The 27,206-nt window shown below is 38.6% G+C and overlaps 1 protein-coding gene and 1 long non-coding RNA gene across 5 annotated transcripts in view; one reads left to right on the top strand and one right to left on the bottom strand.

Moving 5' to 3' along the window:
• LOC106028793 (uncharacterized) overlaps nt 1–5,282 on the top strand; it is a 52,833-nt gene extending 47,551 nt beyond the window's left edge. Inside the window, exons 5-6 of the long non-coding RNA XR_010046240.1 lie at nt 3,183–3,320; nt 4,811–5,282. This is a non-coding gene — a long non-coding RNA (uncharacterized LOC106028793). The remainder of the gene's footprint in view (nt 1–3,182; nt 3,321–4,810) is intronic.
• Nucleotides 303–27,206, bottom strand: Plekhs1 (pleckstrin homology domain containing S1). Of its 4 annotated transcripts, XM_063244768.1 has the most exons (15): nt 26,893–27,202; nt 24,905–25,057; nt 23,847–23,897; nt 23,194–23,240; nt 17,961–18,049; nt 17,743–17,849; nt 16,816–16,950; nt 15,440–15,515; nt 14,668–14,784; nt 12,309–12,434; nt 10,384–10,517; nt 9,389–9,595; nt 8,424–8,525; nt 6,868–7,003; nt 303–2,201 (listed from the first exon to the last, which is right to left on the bottom strand). In XM_063244768.1, exons 4-15 carry the CDS (start codon nt 23,219–23,221, stop codon nt 2,022–2,024), a joined length of 1,437 nt encoding a protein of 478 aa, XP_063100838.1. In that variant the 5' UTR covers nt 23,222–23,240; nt 23,847–23,897; nt 24,905–25,057; nt 26,893–27,202; the 3' UTR covers nt 303–2,021. The 4 variants fall into 4 exon arrangements, with proteins under 4 accessions (XP_063100838.1, XP_063100839.1, XP_063100837.1 ...); XM_063244769.1 differs by lacking the exon at nt 23,847–23,897 and having other exon boundaries at nt 12,309–12,368; nt 26,893–27,206; XM_063244767.1 differs by lacking the exon at nt 23,847–23,897.

Genomic DNA, 27,206 nt, shown 5'->3' with positions numbered 1-27,206 from the left:
CTGAGTTCTGTGTTCTTGTCCCACCACTTTCGTGAGCCAGATGGGTGCTGAAGCCCTTAGTCCTCGGGCTCCTTGCTGTAATGGGAATGAAGGGACCTGGAAGCTAAGGTTTGTTTCTTTATTTCATTTTAGCTTTTGTTGGCATTGCAGGAAAGCTTTCTGAGTAAACTAAAGAAAAGATCTTTGGGCTTCAGAGCCCTATGTTTATCCACACTGTTGGTTGCCAGGTGGTTTTTGCCTTCATGATTTTTTATTACCTTTACTGAGGTGGCTTGGTTTCTCACTGGTGAGGGTTCAGTAAGTACACATATGTATATTTATTTCTTTTCCACATTTGCATACATGTTTTTCATTTCAAAAGCAACATATGCTCACGTTAAAAAAAAAATTCAAATTCAAACATTACCAAAATGCTTCTCTCCCAGGACAAATCCTGATCGTACATCTCTAAGTAATTCTTACTGACAACTGAATGTGGGTTATTCTTAACTTAAAAAAGGCCAAAAAGCATGACAGAGGCAGCAGCATAACACTTGATGCAGTGTTTAGGAGACGGGAAATGTACCAAACTGGAACCTTACAACCTCCCTAGGGAGGTAGGTGGCTCACTCCTAACTAGTGCTGAGAGATTTTATATGCATATCTACACAAACTTCCAAAATTTATTTTTATAAAGATGAATCCTTATTACACCTACTACACTGCAGTTTGCATCTTTCATTCTTAGCATGTGATGTACATTACTCATAACTGCATATGCCAAACTTTTTAACATCTTCCCTGTTCAATTCTGGCAAATAATAATTAAATAATCCCCAAATGACTTCCTCATTATGCAAACAATGCTAAGGTGTGCTGGTAAACATCTTGGTTTTTACAGATATCATTATGTGCTGTGGATTTCTCTAGGGCACATTTTAGAAGTAGAAATAGTAGGCCACACATGGCATGTAAATGAGACTGGTTTATCCTTTCTGGACAACAGAAGATGAAGTGTGTTTAAATGTCTCTCATGAGTGCTGAAGATCTTTCCTAATCTACGTTGAAGGTTGGGACAGTTGCTCTCCAGAGCTGATTTTAGATTCTTGACTCTGCTACCAAACAGTTATGAAACTTGAAACTATGAACAGGGCACATCATTCACCATTTGAGGCCTTGATTTCTTCCATGTGAAATAACAACAAAGTAAGACACCCTCTCCAAGACCCCTTTTGCTCTAACTCTCCCAAATTTGATTAGTGCTTCAGTGATCTGCCTTTGGTTTCCAATCTATGACAAACTATTTGATTCCTTTGGCCTTCCAGGGTCAATTTATTCATGCATCAATAAACTAAGAATATTCAAACTTAGAAGAGCTAAGTAGTTCTCTTCTGATTTTTGAAACAAGGAAATCAACCCAGGATTTAAATCCTACAACTACTTCAGCTTCTAAAATAGTTATTAGGTCTTTAAGAAGAGAGATGTATTAAACCCAAGAGGTCAGCCTGCCCTTGCTTTCTAGATTCAGTGGTCCAATAGTCATAGGAGGTATTTGGGCAGGCCTGGAGGTCTTACACCTCTCTGGGGGAAGTTGCCTTTGTGGGATAAGGGTTTCCAACTATTTTGTTCCTTAACAAAGAAATGATTATGTGGGCCATGACCTCACAGAATACAGTGTGTGTTAATGAGATGAAGGACTAATCCAGTCTGTATCTGTACTGTTTGGGACAAGGCCTTCTATCTTCACTGTGACCCCTGGTCACTATCCCATTTGACCTTACCAGCATCCCTGATGCAATAGCCAGAGACAGGAGAGTTAGCCCCATCATTAAGATGCAGATACCAGGGCTGGGGATTTAGCTCAGCAGCATAAGCACCTGCCTTGCAAGCAGGTGTTGTGAGTTTGATCCCCAGTACCGATTAAAAAAAAAAAAAAGATGCACATACCATAATTAAGAGAGGTATGTGAGCTTGTCTGTGAAGAGCAGAGGCCAGGGCACATCAAGGCTCCACCCTCTTTCTGCTACAGTGCCCACAGCAGGCTACTCTCCAGCTCCCTTACTCTGGCCCTTCTTCATTGCTGGACTCCTCCTTAGTGTCTTAGTCAGTGGAGACTTGTCCTTTCGAGCAGGGGCATCTCCTTGATTTGTTAAGGAGCAAGTACAGGACATAGCATGGAATTTCTTTGAATTTTGGATCCGGCCTATGGTGAGCTTTACTTTCTAAAACACAAGAAAGAAAGAAAAAAAAATGAGTGAAGATTATTTTTAGGATTCCTGGTTCTCCATCTGTCCACACCACTGCAGTGGATTCTGAAGAAAATCCTAAGATGCACTGCAATGGGCCAGAGGAAACTAGCAATGACCTAGTGACTTTTATATTCTGGTGGAAGATGGATTTTTATTTTCTGGCATCCATTTAATGGCCTAAGCCTCTAGAGTAGATTCCAGAGAGCATCAGTAATATCCAGAGGGGCCCAGGAGCACCAAGAATTTAAAAGGTTCCTAGAAACCAGTGAATCAAAATAAGACCATTAGAAGAAAACAGACCCAGACAAAACTGGGAAGAAATCAAAGTTCAGTGAGTTTCTCCCACAGTCAAGTGAATTCTCCCACTCCATACCACACACATTGCCTATTTTGCCTTTAAAAACAATCTTGCATTCTCTCCCTTGCTGTCCTTATCCAATCCCCACTCCAACCTCCCATCTCTCTGAGCTATGTCCTAACAGGAAGAAAAGTACACCAGATTGGCCTACGTGCTTTAAAATATTAGGAACCATTCTTCTTCCTCCTTTGGGGCCACATTTCCCTTTTCCAACAATCTTTTTGCTTACAGGCACCAGGCATTTGGATTTAAAAAGGAAATATACACCTTTACATAAAATAAATAAGTCAGGAACAGAGGGAAAGGAGAATCTTCTGATCTTCCTTATAATCATGTTGGTGGACACTCAAGAGTTCTCAATAGAATCTAGAAGCCATTATTAAACAGAAAGAGGAAGAAAGAATGAGCACATGAGAAATTCTGATGTCCTCTGCCTGTGCAAGTGACTCCCCATTATAGAAAAGGCAAACATGAGAAAGGAGAGGCTGTGATACTTGGTAGAATTGTGAGATCTGTTCTCAGCCCAAAACACTTTTCTTGGTCTTTTAACCAGTGCCTGGATCTTTGAGTCAGAATATTGTTTGTTTAATTTCCAGAGGGTATGGAGGTTCTCTTGACCACATGGCCCCAGTTGAGGTTTGGATCTGGAATGTCCCTCAAGACGCTCTTGCACTTAGAGGTGGAGTGTGGTTGGATCATGGAGCACTGTATTCACCAATGAATTCAAATTACTGGTAAATTCAGTGACTGAATGTGCTATTAAGAGGTGGGGTCAGTTAAAGGAGGTGGGTTGCTGGGGGCATGATCTTGCAGGTTCTTTCCTTCATTCTTTGCTTCTTGTTTGATATGACATGAGGACTTACTTCTGGCATGCCCATCTGCCATTCTGTTTCTGCCTTAGTGCCAGTCAACCAGAGACTGAATACATAAGCCAAAATAAACCACTCCCCTTTAATCTGTGGGTGGTAAGTATTATGTCCCAGTGATGAGGAAACTGACCAAGACAGATTCTGGTACCAGAAGTGGGGTCATTTGTGTGACTACCTGACAGTGTGGTTTAGAAACCTTTATACTGGTTCATGGAAAGAGTTTGGAAAAGTTTGGAAAAATAGATTAAGGAAGCTGCAGAATGATGATAGAAATGCAGATGATAAACATCAGGCTTGAGTTCAGTTGGGAACAAATACTCCTTCGGCAGTTCAACTCTAGGCTATGTGTATTATGATCTAGCAGAAAACTTGTCTATGTTTTGTTCATGTCCTGAGACTTTGTGGGCTGAGATTAAGGCAGAAGACTAATTAACATAGTAGAAGAAATTTCAAAGCAGGCCAACATTCAAACTGTGGCCTGGATACTGTTGGAGAATTTTAGCCAGTTTTATACTGAAAATCAGGAGCAAAAAGTCCACTTGCAAAATTTTTAAACTTAGGAGAGCTAAGTAGTTCTCCTAGAAAGGAAGTTTCTCCAGAAAGAAAGGTCTGAAGATGAGAACTTGCTTGCTAAAATGATTAACATTTAATAGAAGCCAAGTACTTTGAGGAAAAATGATAAGAAACATATCTTAAGGATATCTCAAAACTCAACAAGCCCAAGCCCTTTGAAGGCTCAAGTGTGCAGAAGTGAAACACTTTCTTTTGAGAAGAGACCCTTAATGCACTCTGCTACAGAAGGGATACCTAGAGAATTGGTTGGACTCAGTTCACAGCACTCAGCAATTCAGGCACTTGGAGGCCTCTGCAGGTCACAGTCCAGGAAGGTCTGGATACTGCTTGAGTTGGCAGCAAACCTTGGTATCATATCATCCAAGTGATCTGGTTTTATGGGCTTGCAGAATGCAAGAGTTGTGGGGTCAAAGAGGCTTCCACCTAGATTTTAGAAGAAAGCCTAGGAGGTCTTTTACTGTGCCTCTGAAGTGAGCAAACCTGAGAGAGTGAAGCAGTGGAGGCTCCAGGAGGAGAAGCCAATGGCAGTGAACAAAGCTGCCCTAAAAGATAGGCCACAAGGACTACAACCATTAATGGAGCCTTCAAAGCCCTGGAGTTCACATCTTGCCAAAACTTCCCTCAGCTACTGGACAGAATTACTGGATTTCTTTGCCCTACTGGGCTTTAGTCTTCCTTTGGCCTCATTCTTTTCTCTGTGTTTCTCCATTTTGGAATGAGAATGTTCACTCTGTGCCATTGTATGTTGGCAATTTTTAACTTTCTTTTAAAATCTTTTGCAGGGTTTTACAGCTAAGAGTCTTCTTTGAGTCTCAGAAAAAGACTTTGGACTTGTATTTTATCAATGCTGGAATGGTTAACATTTTGGTGACTCTGATAAGAAAGCATTTTGTAGAGTGAGCTGCATGGAAGTCTTTTGGGAGCCAGGGACAGAATGTTGTGATTTGGATCTGAAATGTCTCCCAAAAATGTCATGTGCTCAGAGGCAGGACTTTTGAAGAGTGATTGGATCCTGGGGTGCAGTGCTTATTGGCAGATTCATCAACTACTGATTTCAGCGGCTGGATGTGCTGTTATGAGATGGCATCATCTAGAAGAGGTGGGTACGTGACCTGGAAGATTGCTCTCCCTTCCTGGCTCTTTCCTTTGTCCTCTGCTTCCTGAGCTATTTCTTCCCTGGGCCCCTTTGACATGGTATTTCTGCCTTGTAGCCAACCAACTATGGAATGAAAATGTGAGCCAAAATAAACCTCTCCTCCTCTCAATTGTGAGTGCTGGGTATTGTCTTCCAGAGACAATGAAACTGAATAACAAAGCCCATTGTGGATTTCTGGCAGAGTCAATGAACCACAGTTGCCAAAGCATTGGACTGGCTCCTTGAAAACTCTTTTCCACTACACAAACATGTATCCAGTCTTCAACTCCCAATTCAAATATCAACTCCTCTGAGACAGTCTCCCTCAAGTACATTTATTCTACCCTTCTTCTTATGTCTCAGACTCACTGTATTACAAGAAACATATAACATTTTATTTCTATCCACCAATCTGTGAGCTCCTAAGACTCAAATTGGGGTCATTTTTATCCTTAGAACATAGCACAATATCACAGTGGATGTTTAATAAGTAGTGGATAGATAAATACATGAATGAATGTGTCCTTGCCCTGCCATTAACTACTGATATGTCTCAGAAAACGTGTTCAACCTTATTGGGTTTATTGATTTAGATGGTGGTATACTACAATTTGTCTAACCCATAAGGTGTGTGTGATGTAGAAGAGATAAGACATTCCTTAATATACATGTGGTACATTATAAATTCTCAGAGGTAGAAGAAAAATGATCTGGTATTGTTTCCAGAAATTTCAAGTCAGGGAACTATGGTTTTAAGTAAAGCTAACAGAACAATATGTTAGTTAGACTCACCTGGTTTATAAAAGAGAAACAATAAATGTGGACTTTTCTTACTGGAACCCTGGCATACTATTCCATTCCTCTCCTCGTACCCATCCCACAGGGCCAATAAGGACAGTTTGAAAACTCCTTCCTTTAGAGTAAACTCAAACCCAGAGAAGAAGATGACTTTCCCGAGGTCATAAGGCTAGCTAGAAATAAAAGTGAGCCAGGAAGGGATGAGTTATATGAAGAATATATTTTAATAGATAAGACCATTTAAAAATAAGCTAGCCCAGGGAAGAGAATATAAAAAGAATGTGTTGTGTACATGCATGAACTCCCCATGATGAATGTAATCACTGTGTACTCTAAGCTTTTAATAAAAATTTAAAAACTAGGGCAATCCTTTGACAATACATATGGAAAATACCCACATGTTGTGTTTAATTCTTATAATAAGCTCATGAGGAGCATAAGATGATGTTGACTTCTGAGACGAAGAAACTAAAGTTTAAGACAGGTGAGCCTGTGCAGCATCCCATGGCCAATTGCAGTAGAGGTAAAAACAATTGTGCCTAGATTGTGTTCCTTATTTGTGCCCGTCACAGTTGTAAACACATTAGAACATATTTAATTCTCCAACAACTGGCATTATCATTACCCTAATCTTATGGACTTAGAGAAAACAGACAAAAGCTGTTTAAAGACATCATTTGTGCAATCCATGAGCCAAACTGATTCCACACAAGTTCTTTTGCCACAGTGAGCTCCTCCTGAGGTCCTGAACCTGTACCTTGTCTCCAAGCCAGTGTTCCTGCCAAATACTACTTTATATGAAAGGGAAGATTTTTGTTTGGATTCTGATCACTTTTCAGAAGACTCCCTCTAAGACTTGGATCCTGCTTCTGCTGGTACAGGTTTACTTTAGTCAGTAAGACTCACCTTGTTCTGTATAGACCGGGTGAGAAAGAGCGACACTTCTTCCAGGTTCTGAGGCCTTATCCCATTCACAGCCAAAATATGATCTCCATGGCAAAATAAGCATCCCAGCTCTGGAGGGCCTTCCCACTGAGCCACACTGCAGTAGAAATACGACACAGTACCTGAGTGAGAGAGAGAACTCATAGGGAGACCAGGACAAGGCTGGGGCCTGCAGGGACTCTTTCCTCTGAGCTGGGTTGCACCACATCTAAAGTAAACTCTCTTTTCCTTTCCATTTGGAGTTTTCCTTTCTCTGTCACCTCTGTTAGAGCCTAACTTTTCTTCAAAACCTACTCCCTTGAAAAACCCTTCATTCTACTTCCTGTGCTATAATGAATCTCTTCTGCTTGTGGACTTCTACTGTGTGTCTACTTCTAGGTAACTTACTCATCATATTTTTAAATAAAATGCATTTTATGTTTACTTGTTTATGAGGCCATCTTTTCACCAGATCCATTGTGTACTTGGAAGTATAGTTCTGCCTTTTTCTTGTTTATTTGTAACTTTTTATAATTACAAGTAAATAGAAGATGCTCAATGGAAGGAAGCTCATAAAATTACACCACGAATGAGTGAATGAATGAACGAATGAGTGAGCAGTCTTAATCACACAGAAGTCTGCAATCTGGTGAAGTATTAATTGAGGCTTTCATTGTAGAAGATTTGGAAAAATGAAAGGTTATGATTCCTGCCCACTTAGAACTTAAAAGATAATGAACGTGTAGCATTTATTTTACATTAAAAGATGTTTTGTTCTAAACATGCAATCTTCCCATTAAAATGAATTATGGTCTTTAAAAGAACGTCTAATGGGGTTCGTGCATATAGCTCAGTGGCATAGTGCCTGACTGGCAAGCACAAGGTCCTGAGTTTGATTCTTGGTACCTAAAAAAAAAAACCATGATATGAAGCCAACTTGAGACTGACGCAGGAGGATTGCAAGTTCCATGCTGGACTACACAATTTAGAAAGACTTTGTCTCAAAATAATAAATAAAAAGGGTTGGAAATGTTACTCAGTGGTAGAGCACCCCTGGATTCAACTCCTAGTGCTGGATAAAAAAGAAAAAAGAAAACTATTTAGAATCAAATAAACAGTGATTGTGTTAAGAAAATTCTCTGGCATGCAGCCTTTTATGTCTGAGTCCTGGACCAGAGGTTCTTTAGGTGATGTCTAAAAGTCTTGTGTCCTATAACCTTTTTTTCATTTTGATCATTGGCTCTTGTTAACCACATTCATGAAATACTCAGGGGGTAGTACATAAGGCCCTTGGACATAGGTACTCCTACCCACTCTCTCTCACCTTTGAAAAATTAGAAATGTGCCACTTCCTGAACCTTGGAGCCCGGGCACACCCACCTCCCAGCTGACTGCACATCCATACTCCTCTTTGGCCTCAAAGACAACAATCCAAGTCCCCAGTCAGTTTTGTCAAATACAGTGTTTCAAAATACAATTGTCTTTTCCTTATCTTTTAATCTCATTTACGGTCACAAAGACTCACATTTCCCACGTACCATATCCGCCCTGCGGCTTCTATGAGAGCAAGATAATTAATGACATCTGGAGGAGAAAGGAACACATTCACACTCTCCACATGGCTTTCATCAGGGATGTTACTGAGAGAGAAAACATTTGTAAAAGTCACATCAGGCAACTGTCCCTGTCTCTGAACTGTCTTTCTGAGTAGATTTTGGCCTCCTATTTCTGAGATGATATTTTCCAGTTAAAGATTGTTTAAAACATTTAGAGAGAAATATGAAATTAAGTTCCTAAAAATTACTCATTAATGTCTTTCCTCATCCCTCTTGGGTTGTAGAAGTGTATAGCTGGAAAGCAAGGCAGAAATGGACTAAATTGTTTATATAACCATCAACATCATGTCAGTTTGTGTATTTCTCTCCTAGAAATGATCCCATAGAAGAGGACATGGAAAAGAGTTAAAATTACAATAATCTGATTAAATGATAGGGGCATCACTTAAAACCTAAACATCTAGTGCTGGAGGTTTAGCTCGGCAGCACAAGTGCCTTCCTGGCAAGCATGAGGTCATGAGTTCAATCTCTGGTACAGAATCACCCCCCTTTAAAAAAAAAAAAAAAAAAAGCAAGCTAAACATCCTTGTAACCAAGCTGCATGCATCATGCATGACCAAAGTTATGCTAATGGTAAAACTCAGGTGATGTAATACTCAGATCAATGTAGATTCAAAGTTTCAGGATCTGACAGACTAGCCAAGGAGAATTTATAAAAATAGTAAAAACTGCCATCTTCAGCACAGGGTCACCCCAGTGGACCAAGCTTTGCTCCAGCTCAGTTGTTCACTGTCTTTAGCCATAAGGTCAATGACAGTGAAAAACTAACTGGCTAGATTCTTGGCTGACTTGGAGATTTTTAGGATCTGGTTCAAAATTTGAATTCTAAATAAAATAGGAAGATTGCTTTGCTGTTGGGGCCCATCAAGTTGAAGTTAGAGCTTTACTTGAGTAAAACAGACAATTTCACAACAGTTAGTGAGGCCGACCCCGTGTTATCATTCGCAGCTTGTGCTTCTGTATTGGCAGGTGGAAGGCATGAATTGCTTTCTGAGTCTTGAGCTTGCAGGTGAGACTCCCCATCCTGAGTCTCTGGAAAAGTGTGGGATTCCCCTTGGCAATCAGCAGGTGCATGAGGTGTCTCTTTGACAAACCTAGAGTATAAGAAGTTAAAGCGAATCTTTTTTAAACATGTCTATTTACAACTTTCCACAGTGTGTGTCAGATTTAAGCAGCTAACAGCTGTGAAAAAGCAACACAGTCTTGGAAGTATGTCCAGCCATCAGGGTCACAGCCATAATTAGAATCAAATCCAACAAGCTTTCCTTCTAAAAGTGGATATGGAACCAAAATAACTCCTTACAGGATTTGGAAGACAGAGTGAGAGTGTGAGAGACATAAATGCAAAATAGGAAACAACTTCCGCAGACAGAAAATGTCCTGAGGATGTCACAAATGGTTTTCTGTGGATGGAGAAACCATTGCCAGTTTTTCCTATTTTGAGATCTCGGAATGAGTTGAACATTCCTTACCCAAGAATCAGAAAACTGAAACGGTCTAAAATATGAAATAAGTTCCAATATGATGCTACACATGGAAAATTCCACACCATGAATCTTTGTTTCATGCACAAAATTATTAGAATATTATATAAAAATAATCTTCAGGCTATGTGTATGAAGGCTATATGAAACATGAAATGAATTTCATGTTCATTGACTTCATTCCATCTCCAAGATATCTTATTATGTGTATACAGACACCCAAAATGTGAAACACTTCTGGTTTTAAGCACTTTGGATAAGGGATATTCAACCTGCACTGAATAATGGCTGTGGTAATATTGTTCATCAAGTTCTCAACTATTAAAAATCAATTGATAGTAATTATAAGGCTACATTAACTAAGATTTCAAAATTTTAAAATGGCAAGTTTTACTTACAAGGATTTCATTGACATATAATCAGATTCAGTTTCCTCGGACACCCCATCTGGACAATCAGAATTGTTAGAATCCATAGCATTACCAGGTTCGATGGTTTCCCCAGACTCATGGGAATCAATAACACTATCCAACTAAAGACAAGAGGAACAGTCAGAAAGATACAAGTTCACCAAATAGTCAGATACCTTCTTATGTTATTGCTCTGGGCCCTAAAATAGTAAGTATATCCACTGGTGGATGAACAGTGGTTTTCATTTAGGAAATTATCAACCGCCCTTACCTACCAAGACTGAACCAGCAAGACTTCTGGTAGGTTCAAAGCCTATTTTGTTTTAGCTCCCCATGCTCTTAACGCAAATATCCAATTGTACGAGACTGCTATTTATCTTTTTGTTTTATAAGAAGGCAGTTTAATAACACAACTCCTTTTCCTGGGTCAGTTCTAGTACAAAATCATGGAACCTATAGAGTGAAGATGAGACTCCGTGTGGAGCTGGTCTCTGGCTAATGTGCTAACAGGTAGCCCAAGTTACTTCCAGGGATTGTGAAGAGCCTAGATAGTGTTGCCCTTGGACTCAGCCAGCCACTTAGAACTAAGAGTCATTGATAATAATGTTTGTTCAAAGTCCTTAAGACATGTACTTTGTCCATCACTAGACCATAATTCTAATAGTACCTTCCCATCAAGCCAGTCTTCTCACTGGTGCCCCTCACTTGTGCTTCTCTGGTGCTCATATTCATGCTGCTTCCTTCATTTGGGACACCCCCTTTCTCTTCGGCTCTTTGCAATCATAGTCAGGCCTGGTTGAAATCCTACACCTACCCCCATCACCTCAGCCACTCCTGATAACTCTGAATTTCTACTGCACGGTTTTACCTACCTTCCTAGACTCTGCATCCTACAGAGTATCTAGCAAATGTAGGTGTATAACTGAAACTCGATAACATCTGATTGGTTGGCTGGACTATATCATAAAAGATTCTTCCCCAGAGAGAAATAGTATGAAAATATTTGGGGTAGGAAAGAAGTTTCTGTGGTTAGATGAGGCTAGGAGATACTGTGTGTTGTGTTGTATACCACTCGGCTCTTCAAAATGCATCACATACCAAAGACTGTAAGAACTCTACTGATACAAAGCTTGTTTACATTTAAACTGGAACTCCCATCCCATATTTGATCCTGGAGTATTTCTTTAAATGAACATGGCATCATCTAGTAGAAACCCCCTAGTTTAAAAAATAATGCTCCCCACCCACTTTGTTTTCCTGTGTCTACTTATTGTTTCATATATATATATATATATATATATATAGCCATAGATATATAGGCAGTGCTGATCATGTGACATGTATATATATATGCTAGGTTGATATGACTGAAAGACAACTCAGGTTTTACCACTTCCCAGCCTGGAAGCCACCTCTGCACCTGTGCAGAAGTCAAGACCAAGCATGGTCAGGCTTTTTTGTTGTTGCTATGCCATTCACATACACTGAATTTCAGCCTAATTGAGCTATTCACCAAATGCCATTTAGTCTCTGAAGACTTTCCTGATTCCAATGGAGAGAAAAATGCTCTCCTATTTCTAACGCTTCCGGAGTATTTTGTGCCTCTGTTTAGCATTATCATGTGGCAGCTGGTGATACTGTGAGCTCTGAGGGGATAGGATATGTCAGATTCATTTCTGTAGCCACCATGCCTCAGACAGTACAGTGTCTGACACTCAAAAGGGCTTCCTGTTGATCAATAGATTAACACATACCATACAGTTTATCACCAAAGGGCATTTGCTCTTATCGTTCTTTTAGTCTAGCATGCAAAAGGACTCCCAAGTCAACTATCCTTCTCACAAATGGTACATGGCACAGGCTCAGCAAACATTGGTTGAAGAAATGAACGACTAATGAATGGGAGGGATTACCTCTGAAAGAACACTTCGAGGAGTAAGATAATGGCCCTCTTCTTCTGTAACTTCAGTGGCCTTTGACGGGAAAACAAATGTAACATGAGCTTGCCTGAATCCTGGAAGACTTTTTTCTATTGAATGCTGAATAAAAGAGATGCAGAAAGAATTAGTGATTCTTTTTCCGGAATATAAATCCCTACAAGAAACAGAATGTAAACATATCATTCAGATTTGTTTCTCAATAGTGTGATTTTTGTCCTTTGGCTGGCATCCCCACTCCCATCTTTTTCCATTTATCAGCTCCTCCCAGCTGAGAAGGTAATTAGCTGAGAGTCAAACCCTGTACCTCTCCTTCTCCTGCTCAGTATTTATCTTTTGTACTTTGCTCCCATACATGTACTGTTCCCATAGCAGTGCAATTTGGCAGTGCTGATCATGTGACAGTACGAATTATAGGCTTCAAGGTGATGTAGGTTCAAACAATTAATGATTGCCGTCCCTCCCCCAAGAGATACAGGATAGTCTTGCAAAGTAGTTCCTTTGTGTGCTAAGGAAATTTTACAAGCACAATTTAATTCCTCCAAGAACAATGCCTGATGGCAAGGTATTTTCAGAACACTCTCAATGTTCTCTGAGAAGTCTCTGAAAGGTAATTTTTTAAAAGTAGGTAGATAGACAATACTTGACTTACGGTGGTTCAAAGTATGATTTTTTTTTTTTTTTTTTACTCCATGATGATGAAAAAACAGTATACACCTAGTAGAAATCATACTTTAAATTTTAAATTTTGATCTTTTCCCAGGGTAGTGATATGTCTCACAATGCTGAGCTCTCAGGCAGCCCTGCACCTACAGGGGATGGTGGTGGCAGTGGCGGTGCAGTGACCAGTATTGTACTGGAAGCTGTGTCTTATACTGTGCTGCTAAGCTGTAGTGTTCTGTAGTTTAGGTGTATTAAATGCATTTTAAATTCAGGATATTTTCAATTGATGATGGATTGTTCAGGTTGTAACTCCACGAGCTGTTGTGTCCATTTTTCTAACTCCAAGTTCACTGTTATGGTTTGAACCTTCTCTCCGAAACTCAGGTTAAAATTTCATTACTGTCCTAACAGTATTAACAAGTAGGGTCTTTAAAGGTGATTAGGTCCTGAGACCTCTGCCTTCCTGAATGTATTAACACTGTTATTAAGGAAATGGTTTTCTGACAAAAGATGAATTTAGCCAGACTTTTTGTCTTGTGCCTGCTTTCTTGCCCTTCTGCAAAATTGCTTGCAACAAAAAGGCCTTCACCAGGGGCAACCCCTTGATTTTGGACTTAGCCTCCAGAAATGTGACAAATAATTTTTTATTTTGGAAACTACCCAGTCTGTGGCATTTCCTTACAGCAGTTAGAAATGGACTGAGACACCTGTAGAACCAAGACATGCTGAGTCAAGGGGAAGAAAGTGTCCAACTTAACCACAGTGACAAAATCGCACAAGGCTAATGGTGTCCTTGACTCCAACTGGTTGAAAGATCACTGACTCTGAATGTGCAAAATGACCAACAATATTATCTCTGAGGGAATATTATTTCATAAGTGAAGTGCAAGAGATGTTTGCTGAAATTATTTATGCTCACCAAATGGATAACTGAGATGAGGTGTTTGGTCTGATAAATTTTCTGTTACAAAAAGCTTTTAAAATAGCTGGATAAAATAAAATAAAATAAAGCTAGATAAAATAAGAGGCTGTGCCTCACTAGATGTTCTTGGTACCCACAGAGGGGGGAACATCAATGGCAATGTCTCTAAACAGTGAAATAGGACCTATGCAGGAAAACAAAATCACTTAGTCTGTTAATCACTAACATACAAAGCTGGAAACATCACACATCCAAGAAAGCCAAGGGTACAATTAGAAGTCATCAAGAGGCAGGTGTATTATATTTTACTTCCTCAGTGGATTTTGTTAGAAATGAAGATGAAATGCGCACAGCTATGATGAGAACACTGATCAGGATAAATGAAGAAAATTACCAAGCTCTGCCAATGCCTGAGAAGTACAGACCGTTCAGTAGGAAATCGAGTGGTGTTTCAGAAATCTTTTTACAGAGGGACTTGTCACCAGTGTGTGAAAGAAAGGAAAAGGACCTCAGCGTACCATACCACAAGAGTATCAGGAACATCTAAATGCAGTGAAGAAACTGAGAGCAGGGCGAGTGGTGAAGTCTGTGTGTGTGGAAAATTAAACAGATCATGAAGATTAGGGTTAGGAATCATTCTTAGAATGCATAGGGCTTTAGGAAGGCGGGGAAAGTCAAATTCAACTGCTGATCAGTAAGCGCTGGGCAACTCCCACATGAGTATTCAGAGAGAAGGTGGTGACTGGTTACCATGTCTGGAAGGCTGGTCCTTGATGAAATGGGGCTGACAGTGTCCAGTGTGCTTGAATGACTGGAGAAAAAGCTGTTGTCAGAAGTGGGCCTTGCAGCAGGCAAAAAGAATCTCTCCTGTGGGGGACAAAGAAATTGTGTGGTCAGGCCACCGCTGATTGTGGATTTGCATCCCATCTCTTCTGCGTTCATCACTGAGTCTATGCATAGACCTGCTTCTCTTTCTCCTCCTCTTTGGCTTTGCTTTTTCCATAAGCATGAAACGTCCTAGAAAACATGTGAATAAAGATACCTAGTGATCAAAGTTCCTTTTGTAAAGTTCTACTCCAAGAACGAATTTGGGTAAGTTAACAAAGGCCCCTTAAAAACCTCAAATTACTTGCCTTTGCCCAAAAGAGGCATATTAAAGTTCAAGATGAATGGGAAACATTTTTACAGATATCAGCCTAGACTTAGTCACTTAAAAGAAAACTTATTATGTACGTAGAATAATAATGGTGGAAAATACAATAGTTCTTGACTACTGTTAACTCTCCCTCCCTCTTCCACAATAATCAAAATCTGAAGTGTCTATATTTCAACTCTTTTGAGAAATACAAAAGATGCCCCCCCCTTTGTTAATCATAAAAAATAACAAGGGCGTACATTTCCTCACTTATTTATCCTTTGTGTTAATGCTGGCTGCTAAGGAGAAAGAAAAAACTACCACTGTTTCTGTTGAAAGAGACTTGTGCCCAGGTGCCCTGTTATTTTATTAGTGATATACAGTCACCTTGGTGTTCTGATGAGCTGCTATTACACCCCGGCAGAACGATGACAAGAAGGAGACCCAGTCTCTAATCTTCTCCCTGTTGACAGGAATAAACTTTGAGCTGGTATGCAGCAACAATGGCACCTACACTCTTTCTGAGCCCGAGATGTGTTATTTTATTACAGCTAGAATAGGCCGTGGGAGCAGCTACTGGAGCAATAAGGATTTTTCCCGAGTAGCTGAAATTGTCCTCTGGTTTCTCACCACCTCCACATCTACACAGTAGAAGTAATTCTCATGCCGCCTCCATGAGGAAAGTTTGGAGAAAGGAGAAGAGAAATAGAAAATAATAGTGATAATCACAGAGTTTGGCACTTTGGGCTTTAACACTGATTTCTATTGCAGTCTCAAGCAAACCCCTAACCTGTCCGTACCATTTCTTTTACATAACTCTCCAGATGTGACATTCCTTGGAGAATGTATATTTTTATTAAGAAAGTAGTTGCATGAATTTATATAAATCTCATCTTGTGTCCCATTACCTCACATGACAACTTAGAAGTGAGCTTTTGGGTCTTTGGGTGGATCTGAATCAGACTGAAGTCTTCCATGCTTGGACTTTGGAGATCACTGCCTCCCCTCCTGCCATAGCCTCTCCCAAGCAGATAAGCATGCGTGAAGAATTCACTGAGCACCCTCACTAGCACCAGGAAACTCTCTTAAAAACCAGAGATTCCTTCAGCAGTGAGCAGGGTCCCTTCCTGATATACATGTCTTGTACAAATGTTCATGTGTTGAGTTCTTTTACCTGGAGTACATCTGGGTGACAGTGATATTATGAGTTGATTTGTGCTCCCCCAGAATATGTTCCAATCCCACTCCCAGTCCTCAGAATGTGACCATATTTGGAAACAGGGTCATTGCAGTAATTAGTTTAGATTAGGTCATACTGGCGTAGAGTTGGCTCCTAATCCATTATGATCGGTTTCCTTATAAAAAGGTGAAATTAGGATGCAGAGATAGACACAGAGGGAGAACACCACAAGCCACAGGATTGCCAGAAGTTAGGGGAAAGGCCTTGGGCAGGCCCTGTCTGGGAGCCCTGAGAGCATGGTTCTTGATTTTGGACTTAGCCTCCAAGATAGTAAAGGTTTTACATTTCTGTTGTTCTAAGCCAATCAGTTTGTGGTGTTCTGTAACAGCAGCCCTAAGAAACTACTATCATGGGTTTTAAAAGACATTTTAACAAATAGTAAAATCTGGCAAAATGGCATTTGAGTATATAACAGTGCATTTTTAGAGTGTATTTATTGTTTATCAATTTCCAAAGCTTTTTTTTAAAAAAAAAAACTGATTTGTTTTACATACAGGAGACACACAACTGTCTCACTACTCACTTGTCTTCAGCAATGAGGAAATAATCCCTGTTAGTGGTTCTGATGGACATCACCTGATCAGGTTGGCATTTAAACATCTTCTGTACAGATTGCATCTTTTCTGGGATTGTTATACCAACTTCAACAATAGAATTTCTGTTAGGGGTAAACACATAGTATAAACCCAATGTACCAACAAAATTAGGAAGAAAACCCACTGTTTCGTATTAGGACTCAAAATGGATAAAACTTGTGATTTGCTTGATTTTTTAAAAGATTGTTCAATAATTTTAATTGTTGGGGCTGGGGGTTTAGCTCAGCGGCATAAGCACCTGCCTTGCAAGCAGGCGGTCGTGAGTTCAATCCCCGGTACCAATAAAAATGAAAAAGACCAAAAAAAAAAATAATAATAATAATAATTTTAATTGTTATTATTTGAATATTTTTTGTAGAAAATAAATTTGGACTTTGGATCTAGTTTATCATTAACTGAAAATACATTCCTCATCCTGAAATTGAATTCAAAAGGTCCTATTTTGGATGGGTTCTTGATTCCACAAATCATCATCTTTTCCAGTTTTTTGTACATTATTTCTTTAAAAGAAGACAAAAGGAACTGATCTAAATACTTTTTAAAAACCATTTTTGGCTTTACAAAATAGCATGTTCATTTCTCCCCATCTACAAATTAAGTGAACTAAAGTTCTTTTTACCTGAACATTTACTAATTAAAGATAGATAGCTATAGCATAAAATATGAATTAAATATTTAACTACTTTTATCTCAAATGTTATTATTTTAGTTCCTTTTTCAGCTACAAATATTATAATAGATTTGAAACTTCCTGGTTCCTTCTGTCAACAATTTAAATTCAAAGTTGCACGCAGCTTGTTAGTATTTGATGTGATAGTATTTGTTGTTACAAGTTTTCCTTCTTGGATACACACTGATCAATTTCAATGGAACCTCGGTGATGACAGTCTTTGTAATAGGAAAGACTAAGTCTCTTTTCCTTATTCTTTGACAGGATAAAAAACCGCCTTTTCCAAGAGGCCTAAAAAAATGAAAACATTTTGCATCTCAGTTAAATCTCAGACAAAGAGAAAAGACATTAAAAATGCTCATAAAGCTGGTGGGAGCTTGTTAAACCACAGTGAATACTTACTGAGGAGAAGAAAAGCGGAGGAGGGGGTGACTTAATAAAGTAATCTTGTTTACAGACTTCATTTTCATGATAAAATGTAAACCTTTTGCCTAATAAAAGAAAGTGAACAGGACTCAGTTTGTGCCTTCAGAAATATCATAAAAGAAAAGTTGGAAAATACTGTTTGTCTCTGGAAAGGTTTTCTAATTATTCAGTTTTTCAAAAGAACCTCCACAATAGCCCAAAAAGGAAAAACTAAGTGTGTGCTTCTTATTCACCTACGGTTGTGGGCTTCATTCCCATTATGTGGAGAAGCGCCTTAATTCAGCGCCTACCTGTCTGTTTCTGGAGTATGGCACAGACGGTCTGAAACGTGACCAAAGCTTTCTCTGTGTTTCATTACAGAAGCAAGATGTTTCTTGGCATTGCTCTTTGGCTTAACAAATAAAAGCAAAACCACTTGCTATTAAACATTAAATGTCAAAGTAGTTTTTTGAGGGGAGGGTTAGTTGCTGCAAAAGCTATGGAAGAAGAAAGACCAAGACAGCTGCTTTACTAAAATTACTCTATACTAGAAAAATGGTCCCAACCCTTGTATTACAAGTTTTCTAATCCTGTTTTCACTGTTCACCAAAGATACTCTAAATTTTTAGTGAAGTCTGCCTTTTCCAAAGCTCTGTCCTGGATATAAAGGTAAAACTAAACTCTTAAAATTTTTATTTTAACAAAATAAGGAAAGTCATACATAACTCTTGTACTTGTTTTGGGAAATAGAAAGAAAAAAAAGCTCCTACAACTCTAGTGCTTACAGTGAAGATGTCAATGTCTTGGGAATCTCTTTGTTTAACCATTTTGCCACCTCGCTGTGAGCAGCAGATGGTTTTGGTTATGTTTTCTTAAGTTGAAAGGCAGCACACAGTTTTCCTCATGCATTCAGTAGTATTGAGCAGCCCTTGTCTGTGCTAAAATTGCCTGAGTCCAGAGAATGAGCTTCCAGAAAGACTAGAGACAACATCGCTCAGTGCTCACTTCAGAAAATTTCCTGTTCCCTCTAGCCAGACTGGAAAAATTTAGGATTTATAAGATTTGAGGTAGAGTCCCCACAAAAGTCTTGCCTTGGTAGCGAGAAATAATTAACCTTAGACTGAGGACTATGCCAGAATCACCTAATAATTCACGAAAGCAAGTCTTAACAGGATCAAATTGTTCTCAAGAAACTCAACTGCAACCGGGTGTGGTGCCTCATGCCTGTTATCCCAGCACTCTCGAGGATGAAGCAGAAGGATTGTTGCGAGCTCAAGACCAGCCTGGGCTACAAAGTGAGCTCAAGGCCAGCCTGAACTGCATAGAGAGACCCTGTCTCAAAAAGACAAAAGACAAAAAAAAAAAAAAAAAACAAAACAAAAAAACCCAACTGCATCCCAAAACAAAACTCAAGATTTATAGCAATGACAACAAAAATCCAGTACCCAAAATAATAAAATGTGCAGTGTCTGGCACTCAGTCAAAGATTGTCAGGCATGCAGAAAAAGGCAGAAAAGCATGATATATAGTGAAGAGAATAACCAGTTCTAATAGATCTGTAACTGACAAAGATGTTAGAACTGACGAAAAGGTCATAAACACTTAATATCAGTATATTCTCAAGAAATTAAATAGTGATATAAAGTAAAATATACCCAAAGTGAACTTTTAGAGATGAAAATTATGATATCTTAAAAACAATATACGATGAATGGCAGTAACAGCAGACTAAATATTGTAGAATAAAATATGCACTTGAAAGCATAAAAATAAAGAAATAAAGAGCTACTAAAAAAAAGAATTTAAAAGCAAAGAGTGCCTATACATTACGTATATGGACAGTTTCAAGTGACCCAAATAATTATATACAAATAATTGAGATTCCTTAAGTGACAGACAGACACAAATACACAAAGAAAAATTCTAAAAATATAAACCCAGAGATTCAAGCAATTCACTAAGCCTCACACATAAACACAAGATATAAATTGCTCAAAATTGTTGATAAAGAAAAAAATTCTTAAGATCAGTTAGGGTGGGAGAGGGGAAACATACAAAATAAAGATTAAGAAGAAAGATACTGACTTTTTATTGGAAGCAATGCAACCAAGCAAGAGTGAAACAATTTATTTCTAGTACTGAAAAAAGCACTATCATTCAGAATTCTCTATGCAGTTAAAAGTAGCTTTAAAAAATGAAGAAAATTTCAAGACATTTTCAGACATGCAAATACTGAAAGAATTCACACCTGGAGGTTTGTGCTTGTCTTTCAGGCAGAAAAAAATAACATCAAATAGAAATCTGAATTCCTGAAATAAACGAGGAATGTTGAAATAGTAACTACAAAGGTGAGTATGTGATATCATCCTATTATTATTTAAAAAATCAATTGGCTATCTAAACAAATATGACAAAGCCTTGTGCAGATTATAATAGGTGTATAAGTAAAATACATAAATGCCAGGAAGGCAAAATGGAAATTCGCTGTGAAGTTCGGGTATTATTTGTAAATTGATATAATAGCACGAGGTTAGACTGAGATAGCTAAAAATGCAACAACTATAAAATAATGACTGAAATTATAAAGTTCAGTGTTATAACTAATAAGCCAACAAAGGAAACAGCATAGAATAATTTCAAAACAATCCAGAAGACGGCATAAGAGAAGATAAGAAATGAGACAATTAGGAACCATAATATCGGGGGCTGGGGATTTAGCTCAGCGGCATAAAGGCCTGCTTTGTAAAGCAGGCAGTGGTGAGTTCGATCCCCAGTACCAATAAAAAGGAAAAAGACAAAAAAGAAAAAGACAAAAAAAAAAAAAAGGAACCATAATATCATATACTTACACATAACCATATCACTGGTAACATTAAGTGTAAACCACCTAAACACTTCAATTAAATGACACAGGTTGTCAGACTGGACCAAAACAAACAAACAAACAAACAAACAAAATCAAGACCTAACTCTATGCTGCCCATAAGAAACACGTATTTTAAATATAAAGAGACAAGTAGTCAGGGATGTAGCTCAGTAGCACAACATCTGCCTGGCAAGCACAAGTTCCTGAGTTTGATTCCAGGTACAAAAACCAAACAAACAAACAAACAACAACAACAACAAAAAAAACAGAGAGTGACAAATAATAATTTACAAATGAAACATTAGAAAAAATATGCATGGCTATATTAACCTCAGTGTAGATTTCAAAGCAAAGAACATTACTAGGAATAAAGAAAGCCATTTCATAATAACACAGGAGTCAACTAATTCTAAGTGTACATAGCAACCCTAAGAGTACATAACATAAGCCTGGCCCATGAAAATCAGAAAATGCTGAATTCTTAGGTCAGCTTTTACAAAATAACTAGATCCAACAATTTCTACTCTATTCTCCAAACCAAGAATCATTGTCCCAGTACACCTAATAACACAGCTTCAAAACACAGGAAGCTAAAAGGTTATAGAACTGGCAGGTATGATGGTGCATACCTGTAATCCTAGCACTTGGGAAGCTGAAGTAGAAGGATCACCATGTGTTTGAGGCCAGCCTGGGCTATACAGTAAGTTTGAGTCCAACCTCAAAAAAACCAACCCACATAACAACAATGGGGAAAAAAACAATACAATGCAAGGAAAAATACACTTATCCATAAATATAGCCAGATAATAAACACCCCTCTTTTAACTGATAGAGCAAGTAAGTTAAAAAAATCAACAAGGGTATTGTAGAATTAAGCAATACTACCCACTAATATAATCTGTATCTATAGAACACACCATTCAACAACAGAATGCACACTTTTCTCAAGGGCACAGCAGTATTAACACAGATTGATCATAGTGGTGCTACAAAACGTCTCTTTAAATTGAAAGGGTTGAAGTAATACAAATTGTATTCTCAGAGAAAAAAAAATTCTAATCACACTAGAAGCCAATAAAAAACTTCAAAAATATATTCTTGAAATAAATAAGCCCTGAATCAAAGAATAAACCCTAGTAGAAGGTAGACAGTTTTTTAATTGCATGAAAATTAAAACACAATATATCACAATATGTGGGTACCACTAAAGGAACACTTGGGGGTAAAAATTATTGCACTGAATGCTTGTGTTTGAAAAGCAGAGTGTTACCAACACCTCAGGTCCCACATTAAGAAACTGGGAAAAAAAAAAAGAATTTAAAGTCCACTAATGAAAAGAAATAAGTCAAAATGGAACTCAATGAAAAAGAATAGAAAAACAAGAGAGAACTAGTGAATCTGAAGTCAATCCCTTGAAAATCAGTTACAATAACAAACCTCTATCTAACAAGATACATCAGGAAAAATAGAGAGTATGCAAATTGCCGATATTAGGAGAAAAGAAAGCACTTAACTACTGATTTTATTGATAATTACCTTGATTTGGGTGATGGCTTTATGGTTGTATACATACTTCAGAACATCAAACCCTGCACATCCTATAAGGTTTAACTGAAATTCCTTCTCCATAAAACATCTCTGCATTCCTACAACTACAGATAGGCTTTTTTTCCCTTCATATTCCACAAGGGTTTGTACCTATTTCATGTTTACAGCATAGCCTGATTAAATGTGCTGATCTTAATTTCCTAATACAGCTACGTGTATGTGTTTAATTTTCCAAGAAGACCATAAACTTCTTAAAGGCAATGACTCATTAATTCGTCTGTATTTGTCTTACTGCAGGAAGCATACAGACTTACAATGGTGGGTTCTTTGTAAATGTTTTTGAGATGGATAGGATGATTTTATTTCTAAATCACCTTATTCCACTCCTGTAGCCAATCACCTACAATTAATTATGTGAATATAAGCAAGGATTTTGAATAATATACCTCGAGTTACCTCATAATAAGCCTCAATAACAATTTAGACCATTCTTCTAAGTGAGAATACCATGAAAATTTAATGAAATAGAGCCTGTCATTGCTGGGTCTTAGTTTGCTATTAGCATTGTTTCCAAGCAACAAATGGAACATTTGGCCCATGAAAATCAGAAAATGCTGAATTCTTAGACAGGTCAGCTTTTACAAAATAACTAGATCCAACAATTTCTACTCTATTCTCCAAACCACGAATCATTGTCCCAGCATGCCACTAATTATTCCACTAAAACTAATATCCATATCTTTGTTAGTGTGATGAAACTGATCATTTTTGAGAAATTAAAAAAAAATTGCTTCTGAGTTCATTCCCCTTGAATACCTGCACTCTTCGGAGATTTGGTTTCCATTATGTCTGTCTGTTCTCACCTATTGAAAATAAGAGTTACACATCAGTCTCCAGACAACAGCTATTGAACCATTTAGCTCAGAGTGGTGAGGTGAGTTATGGTGTGTCCCTTCTCCATTCCTTCTTTACTAGTTCCTCCCTGCTCCCGAGCCTGATGGCTGCTACCATAAAGAGAACATGTCCAAAGAGCTTGTTCTAGAAGCCACCGAGGGAACAGTCTTCCCTGGACTTTGTTCCAGTGTGGTCAGCAGCTGTGTCCTGAGAGCCCTGGGTACACCGCCAACACCAAGGAGGGTGGGAGATAAGAGCAGAGGCCAGGAGGCCAGAGGCAAAACACAGATAGCTGAGAGGAAGCTCAAGATAAGTACTTCCTCATGCCAGGGCCTCACCTTCTCCAGAGGAACAATACACAAGGAGCTGAAGCCCTGTTTACTGCTGCCTCAGCCCCTGCAAGGCTATGCACACACAGCTGACCCTGGGACAGAGGCCGACAAGGAAGTCCTCTCTTAAATAGCTCCTAGTGACTCCATGGCCAAGAGAGGACCAAGGGATGGAAGGGGATTCATGCAAGGGCAGCAGGCAGGTGATATCTGAGAAACTAAGACTGTGTCAGTGGTCAACTTTACCTTGAATGAGTAACACTGAAGACCTTGAAAAGGGAAGTGCCAGGGGCAGTCCTGGTTAAAAAAAAGGTGGGGAGAAGACAGAAGAAAGAAGGACTTTGATGATTCAGCTGTCATGTGAAATTTGTCTTCTCCCTTTCTTCTGCATAAACTTTATATATATATATATCTTTCCAGAAAAAGGTTTTGTTTCTTTAGATAGCCTGTATAATAACAGTAGTGTGGTTTGAGCAAATTGCAACTTCACTGGGCCTTCTTAAGGTGTGCGTTGAAGATGTGTTGCCCTGGCCTCAGCCTGATATGATGGGCACACACTCTGCTCAGTATAGTTCCTAGGAAAGTTGCCCAGCTAGTGAGGCCAAAGGCCTTTGTTCCCAGGAAAAGCAATTCTGCCTAAGGAAGTGGAATACAACCTACTTAAAACCACTGCCCGCAAAGCATGGGCACATAAAAAATACCCCTGAGATTTTGAATCAAATTCAGGAGGTCCCCCTGCCCCAGTTTTAGGATTTCACTGCCTAAAGAAGAATCAGGAATAAGGGGCTGGTTCAGCCACCTACGTGGGACTCAGCCACCCTCCCACACATCATTTAGTAACGGAGCTCTAACTCAGATCCTAGGGCTGTGCTGGAGAGATTAGCCATGCAGATTAGTGGCAGATTTTTAAAGCATTGTATTTACTACAAGCTGTTTGAGGGCCGTGCTTTGCCAACAATTCCAAAAGCATTTCTTTTCTGATCTGATAATTATTTTTAAGCTTTTCTATTTATAAAAGCCAAGGGTAAAATCTTCACAGGTGCTAGTTTGAGCACTTGTTGGTGGCTAAGATTTCAAACAGAGCTTGCGTTGAATCTTCACCCTGACTCCAGTGTGTGGGAACTCTGGTGAGCCAAGGAGACCCTGGGCCAGGAGACTTCCTGTAGACGTCTACACACACGATTTCTCTGTGTCTCAGAGCTGTTCTATTCTGAGGTAGGTTGTTTGACAAACGAAAAACTGCACTTGAGGGAGGAAAAGTAAGGTGACTTGTACCCAGTCCTTTGTGGGAGCCCCCAACACACCTTGTGTTGATGCTAACAGACACTCCCAGTGACAATCACATTCCTTGTACACTGGATAGCCAAGTGTACTTTGAAGGACATCGCTGACCTTCCACTATCTGAAGGGCTCCAGTGTCACCAACAGGGACCATTTCTCCCTCTTCTACCCATTCACTGTAAAATAAAGACAACACATAAAATGGTAAGATATGACGATTTTGTGAGCAGTCTGTGGTGTCTGTACTTAAATCTAATGCCATTTAGAGATGAGAGACGTGACTTGAATATATTACATCTCTTTATGCCTCCACTTCTTCATCTATAAAAATAATGCATCTTTAAAGTAATATTACCATTTTTAAGAGCCAGGAATTTAGCTCAGCAGCATAAGTGCCTGCCTTGCAAGCTCATAGTCATGAGTTTGATCCCGGGTACTGACCAAAAAAAAGAAAAAAAAGACTTCTTTTTCTTTTTTCGTTTCTTTATTTATGAAGTTACAGTTTTTGAGACAGTGTCTTACTATCTAGTCCAAGCTAGTCTTTAAATTTCAGTGATCCTCCTGGCTTAGGCTTTTGTGTGCTGAGACTGTAGATATGGTCACTATCCCTGGCCTCTGTACTTCTGAGTTTCTAAGGGGGCAAGGCAAGTTTCTAAAATTGGAGTAGGTAGGAATCAATAGTAATATAACTATGCAAGATGGAGCAATAGAATTTCAGAATTCTGACAACATGGACAGTTTTAAAAAGTCATATTGTTACAGGCAGCTGAGCTAGATAGAAATACTATAGGCAGATTATGAGACTGTCTCAAAAAGACAAAAAAAAGAGAAAAAATATTGTTACCATTTCCATAAGAATTCTAGGAGCATCAAGTGAGATAATCTGATGAACATTAAGTGTGTAATAATTTACTAAAGGAGCTAAATAACACTAGTTGTCAGGCCTTCTGCAAATCAGATAGTCTATGATTGTTTCATAATGGCTATCATTTATTATGTAAGACATTCCAAATATTTCTAAGCAGTATGTATGTAGGTCTTCATTACAATACTATAAGTGTATAATTTTTACAATAATATTTTAAAGAGATTAAAAGAAAGCAAAAACAATAAAAACAAAACAATAGAAATGATATAGAATTTCAAAACAAGCTGATAGGAAATTACCAATAGTCACTATATTGCATATTGTATCTTCAGAATAGTTGCTCTGATTATAAGATACACATGCAAAACAGATCAAACAATATAAACAATCGCAGTTTCTTTCCCTGAACTAATAAGATCAATAGTTACAATTATCTTAGCTATCTTGTATACATATATATTTTTTCCCTTCCTTCTTTTCTCTTTTTTCCCATCCAAGTTGTACTTTCCTTTTGAGCAGTTTCATTTACCTTTCACAATATCTATAATTTTTGGCCGGGGATTTAGCTCAGCAGCATAAACGCCTGCTTTGCAAGCATGAGGTATGAGTTTGATCCCCAGCACTAAAACAAACAAAAATAGTATCTATAATTTTTACAATAATATAATACACAGCTATAAACAAGGAAAGAGTTACTAGAAAAATTAAACAACTTGCTTTTCATCACATTAACTAAGAGAACCAGTCAAATTCTAATTTGAATGTTAGACTTCAGCAATTTGCTATTTTTTTCTAAGAAAGAACAATTAAATTTTTACATAGTTCTGCCTGTATTTATTGTTATTGCCCCCTCCCACCCCATCTTCCAATTCAGTTCTTCAGTCCCATTCAGGAAACTCTCCCCATATTCACTGCTTAGTTTACTCTAATGTCATTTGGTACTTAACCGGTATGGTACCCAGAGGTGCTATTTCCCTCTGTATAACCTAAGAAAAGTATAAAGAAAAACCAATTCTGTAGTAATAAGATTACTCAAATGTGAAATTTCCAGTTTTCAATTTCTCAATCGCTCAATTCCTAAAAAGCTTCCAGATCCCCATCGTTTTGAGAAGTCAAATCACTGAGACGCTGTCTAATACTTACAGGAAGCCAAGAGTTTGCTGATCCAGTTCTCAGAAAAGCACTGTCCTTGGGTCTTCTGAAGTCTGTCTGTTCACTCTGACCGTTGGTGCCGGGTGTGGATTGAGTACACCCTGGTTTGCACTGTGAACCAGAAGGAAGTTCTCAAATTTGTATCCTTGAGAAGATTTTCTTTTTGTCCTAAACTCAAAAGGAAGCTGGTGCCTTGGGGGAAGTCCTGGGCTTTAGTTTTCTTGTGGCTTGGCACACAACTGCCCTTGGTGTTCCCGGTATCTAGCATTAAAAAAAATAAATAAAAGCAAACAAATTAAAAAAAA

This window comes from Cavia porcellus, unplaced genomic scaffold, assembly GCF_034190915.1.
Source record: "Cavia porcellus strain 051 isolate PalLab524CR breed Dunkin Hartley unplaced genomic scaffold, mCavPor4.1 scaffold_2, whole genome shotgun sequence".
Taxonomy (NCBI): domain Eukaryota; kingdom Metazoa; phylum Chordata; class Mammalia; order Rodentia; family Caviidae; genus Cavia; species Cavia porcellus.
Note: the sequence above shows the minus strand (reverse complement) of the source record. Positions and strands in the feature narration are given on the sequence as shown.

Coding starts and splice junctions, on each gene's coding strand:
- Plekhs1 (XM_063244768.1), bottom strand. CDS start 23,221: ATGGAAACCAAATCTCCGAAGAGTGCAG. Junction 10,518..12,308: donor CTCGAAGTGTTCTTTCAGAG/GTAATCCCTCCC, acceptor TCTTGTCTTTAG/TTGGATAGTGTTATTGATTC. Junction 8,526..9,388: donor AAATTGTCTGTTTTACTCAA/GTAAAGCTCTAA, acceptor TTTCTCTCTCAG/TAACATCCCTGATGAAAGCC.